The sequence below is a fragment of the Canis lupus genome, chromosome 28, assembly GCF_011100685.1.
Source record: "Canis lupus familiaris isolate Mischka breed German Shepherd chromosome 28, alternate assembly UU_Cfam_GSD_1.0, whole genome shotgun sequence".
In the NCBI taxonomy this organism is placed as follows: Eukaryota; Metazoa; Chordata; class Mammalia; order Carnivora; family Canidae; genus Canis; species Canis lupus.
In genome coordinates, this window is record NC_049249.1 from 7,035,268 (window position 1) to 7,053,752 (window position 18,485).

Here is an 18,485-nt window from a genome sequence, read left to right on the forward strand (position 1 = left end):
AAGTAAGTCAATCGGAGAAGGACAAACATTATATGTTCTCATTCATTTGGGGAATATAAATAATAGTGAAAGGGAATATAAGGGAAGGGAGAAGAAATGTGTGGGAAATATCAGAAAGGGAGACAGAACATAAAGACTCCTAACTCTGGGGGATCCCTGGGTGGCGCAGCGGTTTGGCGCCTGCCTTTGGCCCAGGGCGCGATCCTGGAGACCCGGGATCGAATCCCACGTGGGGCTCCCGGTGCATGGAGCCTGCTTCTCCCTCTGCCTATGTCTCTGCCTCTCTCTCTCTCTCTGTGACTATCATAAATAAATAAAAATTAAAAAAAAATAAATTTATTTTTAAAAAATTATAACGAAGCCCTGGAAAGTTGGTATGTCCCTGAGGCAGGACAGTAAAAGTGTATTGTTAGCAAATAAATAAAAATCTGTTTCTGGAGTAGCCTCACTTTGCCTGATGACCAAGTACTATGGTTTCTGAATGGTAGATCCTGATTCTTCCTCTCTGCCATGCTGCGGTGAGAGAGGAGCAAACCAGCAAAAGTTTGACATGAACCATCATGAGATCTTTGATGACTGGTTGTGCAGAAGAGCAGAGCTCTGTCCAAGGTATCTTTGAGCATTCAACAATATCCTGAGGGTAACACTATGTTCGGGTAGCTTTAACAGCTTCTCAAGGCAGCCAGACACAGCCCCCAACCCTAAGAAATGTATAGTCTTAACAATGGAGATGGAGATGCACTTCAATCCCAATGCAAGAGAAGAAGTGCTCAGTAGCTTCAATAAGGAAAGCTTCAGAAAACCTATGCTGGGAGGTCTGAAGAGGAGGATTACTTCCAGCCAGGAGTTTTAGGAAAAGTGTAGTGGATGGAATGAGTGGCTTATAAGATGGAGCCTGGGAGGAAGAATAGGATATAGACCTCTATAAGGAAGAAAGAAGGAAAGAGAGCACTATTTCAGGAAGATAAATAGTGTGTATGTGGGGAGGAGCACAGACCACACATGCATGGAAAATAGTCAACAACCACCATATTTAGCTAAAACAGAAGAACACATAAAAAAAACCAATGCTTCTCAACCCCAGTCTAATTTACTACCTACCATATAATTTTGAACAATAACTGAAAATAATGCTTAATGAGTTCTATCAAAAGAAACCACTGTTAATACAAAAGTAATCCAACACTGCAAACTCCAGTATATTAATTATTATCTATTTTCTTATGCTAAATTCCTTGTGAATATGCATGTAACGAATACATGCTCTTATCTGCACCTGTGAGTTTCCTAAAACTATTCCTGCCAAAGACTCCTATGGGCTTCCAAATCAGTATTATAATTCTAGTTTCTATTTTTCATAAATAGATTTTATTTCATGCTTTACAGTTAACATTTCTTTAGCTTTGCAATTTTTTTTTTACTTCATAACTTTTCTACATTCAACTACCAGTCAATTCCAATGTCATTCTCTTCAAATAACTGTCTACCTCCAATTTCACCTCTTTAGCCTTCCTACAATTTTCTGGCAGAATTACTTATCTTTAACCATACTTCTACAAATAGAAGAGGATCTCAGTACATCTTTACCATAAAACTATACATTATCATCCAAGTGACTTTAACCCACCTGTAATCACCCACATTATGTCAAAGTAGTCTGTTACCAAAGTTAAGACATCCCAACTTACTGTCAGGGAGCTGAACTTCTCTATACCGAACCAGCTGACTTGGAAGGAGAGGTTTTGTATGAGCATGTTCAATGAGGGTGTCTTCAACCATCTGCATAATTCCTAGGGCAGCCTATGGAAAAAGGGCATAGCACATTACAAAACCAAAAATGTATCTTTGTGAAAATAAAAATAGTATACTGTGTGGTGGCTCATGCAATATGAAAACAACATGCTTGTGAAATAAACTAGTTTATCATAAAAATGGATTTTTGAACCTTAAATATATTTGATCATATCCAAATAGATAAAAATTGAATTTGTTAATTGGCAACACAATCAATATAATAGAGGTGAAGAAAAACAGAGACCCAGATCAACATCAACAATGATCTCGATGCTTCAGGAAAAGGTACTGCCAAAGCTGGAGAGGTACTGGTGATGGAAGGTTGGTCCCAAGTGAACGACCCTGACCACAGTCACTTGGCATTATAGCAAAGCAAAGGACATGAGTGAGCATAACCCTTTTTGAAAAATAAAACTGGGGGCCCAGGTGGCTCAGTCAGTTGAGCATCTTACTCTTGGTTTGGGCTCAGGCCATGATCTCAGGACTGTGAGATCAAGCTCAAGGTGGGCTCTCCACTCAGTTTGAGATGTTCTCTCCCTCTCTCTTTGCACTCGCATGCACGCTCTCTCTCAAATAAAATCCTTAATCAATCAATCTGACCTTAGTAAAAAATCCTGTCTTTGCCACTTATCAGCATCTGACCTTGGGCATACAGTTTTGGAGGCAGTATAGCAGAGTAGTAAGCGTAAGTGTGGGGTCATGAGAGAGGCTGCCAGAATTCCAGAATGAGAATTCCAGAAAGTTTTCCATGTGCTAAACATTTGGGATGCATCATTTAATTTTTTTTTAAAGATTTTATTTATTCATTCATGAGAGACAGAGAGAGCGCGCGCGCGAGAGAGAGGCAGAGACACAGGCAGAGGGAGAAGCAGGCTCCATGCCGGGAGCCCGACATGGGACTCAATCCGGGGTCTCCAGGATCATACTCTGGGCCGAAGGTGGCACTAAACCACTGAGCCACCCAGGCTGCCTTGCACCATTTAATTTAATCTTTAAACACTAATTTATAGATGAAAAAACGGAGGGCTGAGAGGCTAACACACTTTCAAAAGAAAAAGTATCTAGTGTGTGGCAAAGTCTGGATTTAAATGCAGGCTGATCCCACACCATGTGTTCTTATCCACTACACAGTCCTGCTGTCCTACACAAAATAGGGATAATTATTTCCATTTCCCCCTGTGGTTGCACAAGGTAGGCAGCCATTAAAGTAGGTCCACAGTTAACCACCATCATTCAACTCTGCCATACCTTGTCCTATCTTCCCCATAGAGCAGAGAAGGTTAACACTCATGTGCTTACCATCACACAGTGGTGGTGAATGGTCTTAGGCCAGAGTTAAAAAAAAAAAAAAAACTCTTACACTGACCCATAAAAATCTGCTAGAACCTCAACCACCCACCTGCTTTGTTATGTTTCCATGGAGAAGGGCTTCGATGTGCAGCCGTGACAGGAGCTGAGGTATGAAGGCCTTAAGGCGAGGAAGGGTAACATCTGTAAAGGTGTAAAATGTAAAATACAGTGAGAAACCTCTACCTATGAGGTTTCAAAAGAAACCAGTCTGGGCTAATTTAAGACTTACAAAATAGTCACAAAAAACAGTACAGAGTACCATATACCCTTTACCCAGTTTCCCCAAATGTTAGTATCTTTCTATAGCACAATGGTCAAAACTAAGAAATTAACACTGCTACAATACTAGTTACTAATGCAGTCTTTATTTCAGTTTTTCCTAGCCTTTCTTTTCTTTCTTTCTTTCTTTCTTTCTTTCTTTCTTTCTTTCTTTCTTTCTTTCTTTCTTTCTTTCTTTCTTTCTTTCTTTTTCTCTCTTTCTTTCTTTCTTTCTTTCTCTCTCTCTCTTTCTTTTCTTTCTTTCTTTCTTTCTTTCTTTCTTTCTCTTTCTTTCTTTCTTTCTTTCTTTCTTTCTTTCTTTCTTTCTTCTTTCTTTCTTTCTTTCTTCAGATTTTTATTATTTATTCATTAGAGACACAGAGAGAGAGAGACACACAAGCAGAGGGAGAAGCAGGCTCCCTGCAGGGAGCCGGATGTGGGACTCGATCCTGGAACTCCAGGATCATGACCTGAGCTGAAGGCAGACACTCAACCACTGAGCCACCCAGGCATCCCAAGTATTCCTTTTCTGTTCTGCGATAGAACCCATGATTCCATCTTGCCTTTAGTTGTCCTCTGTCCTTAGTGCTATAGGTTGCCTCTAATCTGTGACAGTTTCTATCTTTCCTTGTCTTTCACGATCTTAAGAGTTTTGAAGAGTACTGTTCAGGTTACTTTATAGAATGCCCTTTGTCCAGTGTTTTAACTCTGACCACTTGGTTACAGTGGTGTCTGCCAGATGTCTTTACTGTAAGTACACTGTTTTCATCTTTCACTTGTAACAGGGTAACTCATGATGTTCTACAAGCAATTAGGTAAAGCCACCTGCCCATCAATGCCTACTTTTCCCATTGTAACTAATAAGTATTTATTTGGGGAGGAATTATACTTTGGGACTATGCAGATGTTCTGTTTTCTCTTACTCATCAATTTTAGCATACAATGGTACACATTGCCTGTATCAATTTCTATTATGGCATCATAATAGTGATTTTCTGATCTCCTCATTCCATTTATATGCAATGATTTGATTCTTCAATAAGAAAGAGTTGGCCCTTCTCCATTAGGACATTATACCAGTAACTGCTGCAATGCATGCTAAAAATAGTGACTGAAATTCAAAGAGAGACATGGGAAGGGAATTAACCAGTGCTTACTATGGGTCTGTCGTTTTATACGTGTTATCTTATAAACTACAAAGTATGCGCTTCTATCCCCGTTTTAAAGGTGAAAGAACTAAAATGAAGAAAATTTAAGTTTCTTTCCAAAGGCATCAAGCTAGTAAGTTGTAGAGCCGGTATTTGTCCCCTGGTCTGACTAATCTCGAAGTGCATACTTATTCTCCAGATGCCATAAGCACTCCCTACAGATCTCTACCACACTTACTCTCTTTGCCTATACTAAAATGATGTTTACATTCAGGCTTTGCCACTAGGCTGGAACTCCTTTATCCAAGAAACCCCATCTATAACTGATCATTTTTTATCTCAAGCACCTGTAGTCCAGGGCCTGGTGCACAGCAGGCAGTCAGTAAATGCTGCTGGGTCAAACTGAACTCTGAGGTTCCTGCCACCCTGGCACCTGGACAGCTGACTGACTTACAGTCACAGGGGAGCCAGCCTCTCACTCTGAAATGTCTCCACATTAAGCTACATTGGCACTACTGGATTATTGTAGGAGTATATACATACACCAAAAGAGGAGGATTATTTATTTGAGCAGAGAATGTCAACCAAAAAAGTTCTCTATAAAAAAACACATTTTAGGTTTCACATGCCTAGCTTATGATATACTTTTTAGAGCTTATTTTGCTTAAAATTTATATACCATCTAACTGACCCAGAATCTAACAAAGGGGGGAAAAACCCAAAACTTTTGCTTTTTGATTATGCTGAGTACAGGTTCAGGTTTTAAAATAGTTTTTAAATCTGTGGGGTTTTTATTTTTTTAAGAATATACAAAAAAAAAAAAAAGAATTTACTTATTTATTCATGAGATACACAGAGAGATGGGCTGAGACATAGGGAGAGGGAGAAGCGGGCTCCCCACAGGGAGCCCAATGCAGAACTCGATCCAGGACCAACCCCTAAGCTGAAAGCAGATGCTTAACCACTGAGCCACCCAGGCGTCCCTGTGGGTTTTTTTTTTTTTTTTTAAAGGTAAAATACTAAAAAAATAAAAAATAAAAAAAAAAATAAAGGTAAAATACTCGCTATTAACTAGACATGACTCAAACATTTTGCAAAGTATATTAACTGGATGAAAAATGCATTAGTTCTAATTAATGAATTTTATAATCTCTATGCCTACTCATTGAGGTAACTAATAAAATAATGATTGTCAATACTTTGCTCTGAAGTATTGTCACTAAAGACACATCAAAAGCATTATACTTACATAGTAAGTATAAGTAAGGACTTATCATAAAAAGTCATTAAAAATTCAACAGTATTCTTCTACTGCTGAGTAGGTGGGGGAAAAGATTAGTTGATAAAGTAATGCTGAGAAGTGAAACAGATAAAACAACAAAGGGTACTATCAGTCTACATTCTTTCTAATAAGACAATCCTGTGGTAATTTCATTCCATTCAACAGGCATTCGTTAGACACATACTGAGGACATACTATTACACTAACTACCAACTAAAGTGGATAAAAGGAAGGCATAATCACTGTCCTCAAGGAATTTAGGACTTTCAAGCAAAACCTCCGAAAACTAGATTTAAGATTTTAGAAAAAAAGCAACAGAGGAGGACTCTTTAGGCTGTACACATTTTCTAGTTTTTGAACAGATTGAAAGATGCCTGAGCACTCTTTCTGCATAAGACTTTCAAGCTCAGCCCTTTTATCCCCTTCTGAAAATTTCAATATTAAGAAGGTTAAGTAAAAAAAAAAAAAAAAAAAAAAGGTTAAGTATTTTGGTCAAACCCTTTAGTCACCTACAGAAATCTATGAACAGCAATAACTAACTGCTATGGGTTCAGGCTGAAAGCAACAAATGTGGCTACACTACTTGAATACAAAAGCCACTTCAAAGGCTACTGCGGTTTTTATTTAAAAAACAAAAAACAAAATGCACAGCTGGCTTCAATAAAACTATAAGTTATTAGAAAGCATAAACACTAGATAATCAGTATAAATCAAAATGATTTTAGAAAAAAATGAAGAAGTTATACGTAGAGAAAGAGTCTTACCATCCAGGGCTTCTTTTAATTCATCTTTAGTCCAGGCCACTTCAGTCATCAGCAAACGGAGGTAGTACATGGCGTGTTGGTGAGGCTGCTCAGCTCGGAAATTGTTAAGAGATCGCATATACTAGGTAAAGAGAGACACGGGTTCATTAATTTTAGTTCTTTTAAAATCATTTAAAAAGATCAACTATAATCAAACTATTTTGCATGAATCCTGCATTACTGGGATGGAGGAATATTTGCTTCTTTCTCCTTTTTGAAGTGAGGTAATTTAGAATGGAGCTTACTTGAATACTCTCTGATCCTTAAATTAAAGGGCATATGTGCTCTTCATCTGGGCTGCTGCTTTTCCCCAGCATCTGACATGTATTCTAAGTGTCTTCACTATGGGATATCTTTCACCCCTCAGAAAGTCGCCCCCAGTTTTCAGGGCCTCCAGGTATCCTTTCATTCTGTACCATAAAGTCATTCCAAGAGTCCCTATAAGCAAGCAGCAGGTCCATGTACATATATAAAATATTTGATCTTCATCTGAAAACTATACTTGAAAATGGTAATTTTTCTTTTGGTGTAGGTCACAGTTTGGCTTTCAAAATAGCTATCCATCCAGTATTTCCATTATTGGGCCAACTGTGAGTTGAGTTTAAGTGGAAGACATGTCAAGCCTAAACAGCCCACCCTAACATAGCAATGTTCTCACAGCAGTCTGCAGAATCACGTGTCCTCCTGAAATGGAGGGTGATAAAACTTCCAAGGCAGCCCTCACAGCCACTAGGTCTACCTCGGGCTTCTGTCTGAAAGTCAGTGCTGCAACCTTCCCAGCTCTTGAGGGCCAGGGGTCCCTGAGTATCCCAGGCTCACTTTCTGGGTAGATTATAGAACTTAGCAAAGACAGGTGAGAGGACTGCCATAGGGTTAGTAGTGCTCTTCCTCCTCTCCTCTTAAGAATATTCATAGTAAGGCAAAATTACCACCTTAGGAACAACAACAAGATTATAAAAATGAGTTGAGAAAACTTACTGCCTCTTTGATAATTTCAAATCTTTTTTCATCAATCTCAAAGGTAGCCATTTTCTCAATGATCTTCTTTAGCAAAATTGGCTGCTTGTCATTGTAACCTTTCACCGAGAGCTATAAAGAAGAGGTCAGGGTATTAGAAGTCTAAAAATAGCACGAAAAAACGTCCAAATAAACACCATAAACTTGATTTTTTAAACAATGACACTATTCCAAAGCCAGGTATATTAAAATAAAAGTGAAGTAAGAAATTCAATTAATTTATCTTCTCATATATTTTTTTATAAATACAGTTTAACTTAGGAAGAGAACATTAGCCATCTTTATCTACTAATAACCCAAAAGCCTAATTTTGCTATTCCTAAACAAAGTCAATAGTAGGAAAACTCACCTGATGCCAAACTACAGCAGAACACACATCATCAAAATTCAAGTTCTCATTAAGCCAAAACTAATTGCAGAATGTGTTTTAAGTTTAATCTTCAAAAATAATTTCTAAAGAATGGCAGGTTTAAGGTTTTTATAGCCATGGTAAGAAGATAAAAATTACAGGTGGTATCATCTAGCCAACTGTTAGGTATGTCTCAAAATTGTTTATGTTTAAATATTTTTTAAAAATCACCTTTGGCAAAATCAGGTGGTGCCAACTGTGTGTGTCTGTGGTATTTTTGTAGTATCTTGCCATTTTTGTCATTCAATGTTGCCCCAAAAGAATTCATACATCTCACCACTTGCTTGTTGGATGAGTTTTCCTGATTTATCAAAAGCCAATGGCAAAACAGATGTATTCTGAAGACACACTGTCTGTACTATCAGGATTTGTGGGACAACTTACTTGAATAGTCTCCAAAAGCAACTACCTTGAATAGTCTCCAAAAGCATAACATGGAAAGCAGGGGATGCCTATTATTATATTTCCACATGGTGGCACCCACAGCATTACCGGACACACTGCAAATGGAATACCTATGAAAGCCTCTACCTTGGACAAAATGATAGACAAGAACCTCAGCAGGAGTGAAGGTCATTATCGGCCATGGAGAGCACATCATGTACCATGGGAACTAGACTGACAACTAGCAGAAAGCTCATTCTTAAAGCTCATAAAAGTTATTTACTTTAATATGTTACTACAACTCAATAGCAACAAATAAACAACAGATGATTACTTTTCTATGTGAAGTTTATTGTGATCTCTGAGCTTCCAATTTCCCTAAACTCTGAAAATGGTTAGTTATGTACCCTCTTATATATTAAATGAAAGCTATCAGAAATTTTACTTGTGAAAAAAAAAGAAAGTACTGCAAAATAAAAATTTAAAACCCTAAAACCTTTTGTATAAGAATTTATAAAGAGGAGTACACAGCACATGCTCTCATTTTAGTTGTTACTAATACATACAATATTTTTTCAAGAAAAGTGAAGATGAATGTGTGCACCACAGAAGGAATGTTAATTTGGAAAGTAGATAAAGGTTTGAAAACACATCAGAAATAGTTTCAGGAGAAACAATCTAGTTATTTATTGGGATGTTTTAAAAGTAGTTAATGGTGCATGCTACAAAATAAATTAAATGAAAACATCAAACGTATTTGAACACAGGAGCTTTCTAGTGCGGTCAGCAAAAATAAAGGAAGCTTACATAGGAGTAACTAACATTCAAGCACCACAACAATAACTACAGATATTTTTCACTTACAAATGTTAATACACCCAAGCACATGGAAAGAACAACATGTTTCCAGTATTAATACATTAAACATCTCGAGCAGAGGAACATGCAAATAACTGTAGCACACATACATGTTCACAAGTGGCACTAAGCTCTACTGGATCATCCATTAGTGCAACTAATACTAATTTGAGTTCTTCAATTATTAAAAAGGTGCAAGGAAAAAACCATCAACCTTCTTGTTTAAAAATGCAGAAGTTAATAGTTTTCCCAAGCTCAACATAATGCTTAAACGGTGTGGCGCCTTTTCTTTGGTTTTCATTTTACTTACAAGTATTGCATTCATTCCTGATGCAATGCCATAGCTCAAACCTGAGAGGCGTGCTGCATATGTATACTCTTTTAAATCATCCTTCAATAACCTGATAAACAGGTATGTCATGTTGCAATGGAGAGGATCAGCATAAATGTAGCGACTAACAAAAAGAAAAACAAAAGAAATGCTTTGATACCTCAAGCAGTGGCATGGTAATGAAGAAACATGACCGAAGAGTATGGATATGCAGCCTCATGATCTGAATTTCTAGGGAAACAGAACAGGCCAACCTTATGTTTTACAATGGCAGGAAGACATCATTCTGTCATCAAAGACCAAGATTTCACATATAGAATTGATGAGATCTAAACCTAAATCGGGGTCCAATTTTGTTTGAGGAGAAAAATATGACAATCTGATGAAAGATGTTAAAAAAAAAAAACAACAGAAATCAAGGAAAATTTGCATCATGTGAATGTAATCATTGAATACTTAGAATTAAGAGCTGACTTAAAAATTAAATGATGAGAAAATATAATTAGCCATAAATATTTTTCAAAAAGAAATTAAACTCATACCCTCAATCAAAAACGCTTCCATCAAATCAATATAAAAAATGTTGATGAGTGGAAGGCTCTAAGACGTGGGTACTTACATACATCCCATAGATGGTATTTTGGAGGTCATAGCTCAAGCCTGCTAGCTCTGCTGCATATGCATACTCGTTGAGTGAGTCTTTGAGGAGCTCAAGGTACAAATAGGCCATGTTACAGTGCAAGGGGTCCACATAAGCAAATGGGCTGGAAGAAAACGTTGACAGTAAAATAGCTGATTTATTACTTCCCGATGTGATATGGCCTTTCGAGATGGATCAAGAAACTGAACATCAGTTAATATAATTTCCTGAAGATATGGTTTGAATTCTTAGTGCTTAAATTTTTTGCCTCCTGAATCTGTTCTCAGGAGGCAAAAATTACATGATGTCTGAAAAAGAAGTCTGAAATATGCCATGTGTGCTGGTGGTGGTGAGGAGGGAGAAGTAATTGTTTACCCCAGATGGTGTGGCCAGACTGACAAGCTGGAAATGCAGGGCAGGTAAGGAGTGGGAACAGGCCAGAGGGAATGCCTGCCTTGAAGCTAATACAAGGAGGCATGGAGGGGCACCTGGCTGGCTCAGTCTGTGAAGCATGTGACTCTTGATCTCGGGGTCATGAGCTCCAGTCCCACACTGGATATAGAGATTACTTAAAATGAAAAAATGAATGTATTTATTTTTAAAGATTCTATTTATTCATTTGAGAGAGAGACAGGAAAGCAAACATGAGCAGGGGAAAGGGAGAAGCAGATTCTCCACCAAGCGCAGAGCCTGACAGACATGGGGCTCAATCCCAGGACCCTGAGATCATGACCTAAGCTGAAGGCAGATACCCAACCAGCTGAGCCACCAGGTGCCCCTGAAAAAATCAATAAAAAAAAAAAAAGGGAGGCATGGCTGACAGAGCTCATACGGCATTAGCATGTCCTCCTCCCTCAGAACAAGCCATACCCTTGGTGAATGAATATGAGACTCTCATGAATATGAGACTGAGAAGTCTGTGTGCTGTGATTTTTGAACTTAAATAAGAAAAACGGAGACATGTAAAATGTTAGCTCATCTCTGAGTTTCCCCCCAAACCAAGAAAGCTACAGCACTGTCCCTAAAATAATTGATAATTCCCACCATACAAGTGCAGACAGAGCCAGGAAAAAATACTAAAATAAAAAAAAAAACTTAAGAAGAGCAACTAAAATGAGGAAACAAGTCAGAGAGTGCATGAGCTAAATAGGACACAGAGATTACCTAACTTAAATCATTTCCCAAATAAGAAACACAGCTTTTCACATGTCACCTGGACTGATAGTGGCAGAATTAGGATTCAATTCTGTCACTGCAGAATGCAAGTCAAGTGCAAGTGACCTACTCATTTGATTATATGACACTGCTTACCTTGATGATAAGTTAAAAGTCATTCACTCAACAAATGTGTATCACATGCTTATTACTGTAATAGACGTAAGCATGTATGGATCAGAAGAGCCTAGTGTTAGGTTCTTCTCTAGGTACTAGAAATAAGTAACAAATTAGGCAGTCACTGACCTCTAGAATTTAACAGTCTGGCTGGAGGAAAGAATAAATTTTAATATATCAAGAGGGGATAGTGCTATGAAAAAAATTAAGCAGGGTAAGAGGAATAGGAGTGAAGGGTGGTAGTAGTAAGATGGGAAGATTGCTAATTTACTTAAGATAGTTAATCAGCATCTCTCTCATAAGGTGACATCTAGGTCTAGACCTGAAAGAAGCAAAAGAGTAAGTTCTGGGGATACGTGGGTAGGGCAGGCTGAGGAAATAGCCAGTGTAAAGAACCTAAACCCAGGTCCTGCTTGGCTTGTTTGACAGCAAATTAGAGTTTCACTCTATCTATAGCACAGTGAATATAACTAATGTACTGACAGCAAAGCCAACAATTTTATCAAAGCTGATAATGAAGCAAAAAATAGAAGAGGCTTACCCATTTTGAGAATTAAAATCAGAGATAATTCTGTTAACTATATAAACATTCTCCATCTGGAAAATCTAAATGGATGCTCTGTTACTGAATTTTTTTTTAAAGTACTATATTATATACATGACAACACATTTCCTTCTTTAGGCAAACAGCAGCTCAGAAACTCACAGTACAATTCACAAAAGCAAAATTATCAATTAAAGAGAATCTAGGAAGGGCTTAGCCCCATAGGAACCTATGTGCTGATCTTAGGTGGAAGTGAAAAACCAGAAAAAGACAAGTCTGGGAGCTCAAAGCCATATGGTTCAAGCTTAAAGTGCAATTCCGAGAATTGTCCTAAAATGCTGCACGCCCAGTAGCTATGCTGGTGAGCTATAAAAGAGAACATGATTCAATTGCAATACTTAAATTCTGGTTCATTTGTTAATGAAAATATATAATTTTGTATCCAGGTGCTATATCCTTAGATATGGATCAGAGTTTTTAAAACTGTAAGTATGCATAATATAATCCTATTTCTGAAAATACTAAAAGGTGTACACGTACAGAAAACTTCTAGAAGAATATACAAGAAACCTAACAGTGTGAGCTCTAGGAAGACCGAACATGGAGAGGGACTTTTGGGAAGCAGACATTTTTAATTCTAAGAACTGCACTGGACAGTTTAGAGAATAAAAAAATACCAAATGGTCTCTCAAAAGATATCATAAAGAAATTCATAATCATAGAAATTATATGGCAAAGTGGTGACAAGCTGCTTGGAATGTTACAAATAACACTCTGAATACCAAAAAAAATAAAACCAGCTTTGTAATGTTCTCTACCAACAATAAGCCACAACCAGATAGTTCATGTTTCCTGTGAAAAGTAAACAATCTCAGCACAGCTCCAGATAAGTCCATGATTCTTGGGTTATAAAATACAGTGTTTACACCCCTACAAGCTCAGCCATACATGTTGGGTGAAACACTAATTTCCTATTTAGAGTTTCTTTTTCCCTTTTCTAAAACATTTAAAATGCATTTAGTTTTAATTTCGTGTCAAGACTATCAAATAAAAATTAGTGGAGATTATTACAGGATGATAGATTTATTTCCTACACACACCACTGATTTTTAAATAAAAATGACAAAGTATAAACTTTCAAAGTAAAATTTGAACTAGATGATATACTTTATTATATAAACAAATAAAAGGAGACAGAGATGAACTGTAGATTTACACTGAGAAATCATTCCAACAGTATTATTCATAAATGTTACTAAGCATGTTCTTTTTAATTAAATCATTTTTAAGTCAACCACGCCAGGAACAGAGAAAATAGTATCTAAGAGCTTCAGATGTTTAAAGGCTGGAAAAGACTCAAATCATTTAGTAACTACTACCTCCTCCTCTGGGCAAGTTTCAGGAATACAAAACCAAAACTACAACAGAAAACAGCCTGAATTATTTAAATATTTCCTGACTGAAACTTCTGGGCGAGTCTACAGCTTCCCCAGACTCCAAAGTCCTAAAGGCCAGGAAAATCCTCCTAATCGCTAACATAAATCATGTCAGTTAAACGGTGTGCTCAGTGCAAAGGAAGAATTGACAACCTTGACTTTTACAATATACCTTACCACCAGCAGCCTTCCCTGATTCAGGCAATGTAACTCTAGTTTCTTTAATTTCTACACATGGATCTTCACGGAAGCAAAGAAATTTTTTAGGAATGTGATCGTTGACTTTTATAAGAAACTTTGTAACTAGATTCATTTTACATACCTGAAAAATTCAAAGTTCAGACAAGCCTTTGGCAAGAAAAACTTATCATCTTGTTTGAACCAGAGTTTGCTCATAGCTGTATCCTGTGACGGAGAAACGAATTGGTTAATGAAATATGGGGCACATTTGGCAAAAAAGTTCAGTCAAATCACTCTTCAAGAGTAACACAGAAAAAAAAAAAAAAAAAAAAAAAGAGTAACACAGAGGCAATGCTGAGGGTTTCATGGCTTTGAAGCATATTCAGAGGACCACCAGGTGGGAAGGTGAAGAGAGAAAACTGCCGATGCTGGTAGCAGAGAGAAATCACCCTTCTGTCTTCTCTGAGTGAGGGAAATGAGGACATAGCAGAGGAAGAGAGAGACTGGAGAAGCCAATACCAACTATCCTGTCTCTGTCTTTCCGAACACTGGGAGGCAGACAGAGGAGTCCTTAGAAGGTGTGGCAGCCAGCCTCCAAGGTGGGCTACAGCAATCCCTCCCTGTTGCCATTCACAATCCTGGATAGTCATTTCTCCCACAATGAACCAGGATTGGTCTATGTGACCAACAGACGATGACAGAAGTGACGAAATTAGGTTCCAAAAGATACTGAGGCTTTCATCCTGATCACCCACTTTCTCTCTTGAATCACTCACTTTGGAGGAAGCCAGCTTGCAAGTCAAACAACTCTACTGAGAGGTCCATGTAGTGAACTAAGGCCTGCCAACAACGACACAACTGAATTTAGGAGAAAACTCTTCAGCCCTGATTGAGCCTTCAGAGGCTGAAGCCCCAGTCAACAGCTTGACTACAACCTAGTAAGAACCCCTAAGCCAGAATTACCCAACTAAGCTACTTCCAGATTACTGACCTTCAGAAATTACATGGAGATAAAACAAATGTTTATAGTTGCTAAATTTTGGAGGAATTTGTTATGTAATAATAGATTGCACGGCCAACCATGAACAAATAAGCCACTATTTAAACTCTCTAATTCACTCATACTGTATTTAAAATTCTTGAGGGTGCCTGGGTGGCTCAGTTGGTTAAGTGTCTGCCTTTGGCTCAGGTCATGATCTGAGTTCCACATCAGGCTCCCTGCTCCTCAGAGAGTCTGATCTCCCTCTCCCTCTCTCTCCCTGCTCATGCATGCTCTCTTTCTCTCAAATAAATAAAATCTTTAAAAAGAAAATAAAAATAATAAAACTCTTGAAACTCTGACAAGAGATATAAATGTTCTTACTTTGAGAAGACCTATTTAAAACAAATGAATAATAGGAGAGGCAAACAAGCTCTCTTTGAATCGCCTAACCTATAACTCATTAAAATGTAATTTTTTTCTTCCAAGTTTTGAATTTAAATTCTGCTTAGTTAACATATAGTGCAATATTAGTTTCAGAAGAATTCAGAGATTCATCAGTTACATATAACACCCAATGCTCATCATAACAAGTGCCCTCATAATACTCATCATCCATCTCCCCTAACCCCCACTTCCCTCCCTCCATCAACCCTCAGTTTGTTCTCTATTCTTAAAGAATCTTTTACATGGGGCACCTGGGTGGCTCAGTGGTTGAGCATCCGCCTTTGGCTCAGGCTGTGATCCTGGGATCAAGTCCTGCATTAGGCTCCCTATAGGGAGCCTGCTTCTCCCTCTATGTCTCTGTGTCTCTCACAAATAAATAAATAAAATCTTAAATAAAAAAAAAAAGAATCTCTTAGTTTGTTTCCCTCTTTTTTCTCCCTCTTCCCCCATATGTTCATCTGTTTTGTTTCTTAAATTTCACATATGAGTGAAATCATATGGTATTTGTCTTTCTCTATTTCACTTATTAGCATAATACTTATGTCCATCCACTTTTTGCAAATGACAAGATTTCATTCTTTTTTATGGCTGAGTAATATTTCATTGTGTGTGTATATGTATGTATGTGTATATATATATGTATATATATGTATATGTATATGTATATGCCACATCTTCTTTACCATTCATCAGTCAACGGATGGACATTTGGGCTTTCTCCATAGTTTGGCTACTGTTGGTAATGTTGCTATAAATATCCAGGTGCATGTATCCCTTCAAATCTGTATTTTTGTATCCTTTGGGTAAATAGTAGTACTATTGTTGGATCAGAGGGTAGTTCTATTTTTAACTCATTGGGGAACCTCCATCTGATTTTCCACAGTGGCTGCACCAGTTTGCATTCCCACCAACAGCGTAAGAGCGTTACCCTTTCTCCACATCCCTACCAACACCTGTTGTTTCTTGTGTTGTTAATGTTAGCCATTCTAACAAGTGTGAGGTATCATCTCATTGTGGTTTTGATTTGTATTTCCCTGATGATGAGTGATGTTGAGCATTTTTTCATGTGTCTGTTGGCCATTTATAAATGCCTTCTTTGCAAAAATGTTTATCCGTGTTTTCTGCCCATTTCTTAACTGGATTTGTTTTCTAGGTGTTGAGTTTGATTAAGTTCTTTATAGATTTTGAATACTAACCCTTCATCAGATATATCTTTGCAAATATCGTTTCCCATTGCCTTTTAGTTTTGTTGAATGCTGAGCAGAAGCTTTTAATCCTGATGAAGTTCCAATAGATCATTTCTGCTTGTTTCCCTTGCCTTTGGCGATGCATCTAGCAAGAAGTTGCTGCAGCCGAGGTCAAAGAGATTTCTGCCTGCGTTCTCCTCTAGGATTCGGATGGTTTCCTGTCTCACATTTAAGTCTTTATCCATTTTTAGTTTATTTTTGTGTAAGGTATAAGAAAGCAGTCCAGTGTTACTCTTCTGCATGTGGCTGTCCAGTTTTCCCAACACCATTTGTTGAAGAGACTATCCTTTTTCCAATGGATACTCTTTCCTGCTTCACTGAAGATTAGCTGACCAGAGTTGAGGGTCCCGTTCTGGGTTTTCTATTCTGTTCCATTGAACTCTGTGTCTGTTTTGTGCTATCACAATGTCTTAATGACTACAGCTTTGTAATACAGCGTGATGTCCAGAATAATGATGCCTCTAGCTTTGCTTTTCTTTTTCAAGGCTGCTTTGGCTATTTGGGGTCTTTCGTGGTTCTGTACAGATTTTAGGATTGCTGTTCTGTCTCTGTGAAAAGTGCTGGTGGCATTTTGATAGGGATTATATTAAATGTGTAGACTTCTTTGGGTAACAATGTCTGCATGAAGATAGAATGTTTTCCCATTTCTTTGTGAACTCTTCAATTTCTTTCGTAAGTGTTCTATAGTTTTCAGAATATAGATCTTTTACCCCTTTGCTTAAGTTTATTCCTAGGTATCTTATGATTTTTGGTGTGATTGTAAATGGGATCGAGTCCTTGATTTCTTTTTCTGCTGCTCTGTTACTGGTGTATAGAAATGCAACAAATTTCTGTACACTGATTTTATATCCCGTGACTTTGCTAAATTCGTGTATTAATTCTAGCAAATTTTTGGCAGAGTCTTTGGGTTTTCTACAGAGTATCATATCATCTGCAAATAGTGAAAGTCTGACTTGCTCTTTGCTCATCTGGATGCCTTTTCTTTCTTTTTTATTGTCTTAATTGCCAAGACTCAGATTTCCAGTACTATGTTAAATAGTCTTCCTCCTGACCACAGAGGAAAAGCTCTTAGTTTTTCCCCATTGAGGACAGCTATGGGTCTTTTGTATACGGCTTTTATGATATTGAGATGTTTCATCTGTACCTACTTTGTTGAGGGTTTTTATCAAGAATGAATGCTGTATTTTGTCAAAGGCTTCTTCTGCATCTATTAATAGGATCATATGGTTCTTATCCTTTCTTTTATTGACATGGTGTATCACACTGATTGATTTGCGAATACTGAACCACCTCTGCAGCCAAGGAATAAATCCCACTTGATTGCTGTGAATGATTCTTTTCACGTACTGTTGGATACAATTTGATAATATCTTGAGAATTTTTTCATCCATGTTCATCAGAAATAATGGCACTTTTTAGTGGGTTCTTTGGTTTTGGAATCAAGGTAATGTTAGCTTCATAGAAGATATTAGGAAGTTTTCCTTTCATTTCTATTTTCTGAAACAGTTTGAGAATAGGTATTAACTCTTCTTTAAATGTCTGGTCGGATTCCCCTAGGAAGCCATCTACCCTGGACTTTTGTTTGTTGGGGATACTCGATGATTAATTTCAATGTTGATTATGGATCTGTTCAGATTTTCTATTTCTTCCTGTTTCAGTTTTGGTAGTTAGTATGTTTCTAAAAATTTGTCCATTTCTTCCAGATTGCCCAGTTTGTTGACATATAATTTTTCATAATATTCTCTTAAGATTATTTGTATTTCTGTGGTGTTTTGTGATTGTTCCTCTTTCATTTATGATTTTACTTCTTTGGGTCCTTTCTCTTTTCTTCTCAGTAAGTATGGCTAGGGGTTTATGGAAGGAGGAGGGTCAAGATGGCGGAAGAGTAGGGTCCCCAAGTCACCTGTCCCCACCAAATTATCCAGATAACTTTCAAATCATCCTGAAAACCTATGAATTCGGCCTGAGATTTAAAGAGAGAAGAGCGGGAATGCTACAGTGAGAAGAGTTCATGCTTCTATCAAGGTAGGAAGACAGAAAAAAATA

General features: G+C 37.5%; 1 protein-coding gene across 1 annotated transcript in view; it reads right to left on the bottom strand.

Annotated features, from left to right (window-relative positions):
• Window positions 1-18,485, bottom strand: part of IDE (insulin degrading enzyme) — a 122,847-nt gene that overhangs the window by 9,768 nt on the left and 94,594 nt on the right. Inside the window, 6 exon segments of the mRNA NM_001314100.1 lie at window positions 1,689-1,800; window positions 3,194-3,285; window positions 6,597-6,717; window positions 7,614-7,724; window positions 9,614-9,758; window positions 13,909-13,991. Coding sequence (NP_001301029.1) covers window positions 1,689-1,800; window positions 3,194-3,285; window positions 6,597-6,717; window positions 7,614-7,724; window positions 9,614-9,758; window positions 13,909-13,991 — 664 coding nt within the window.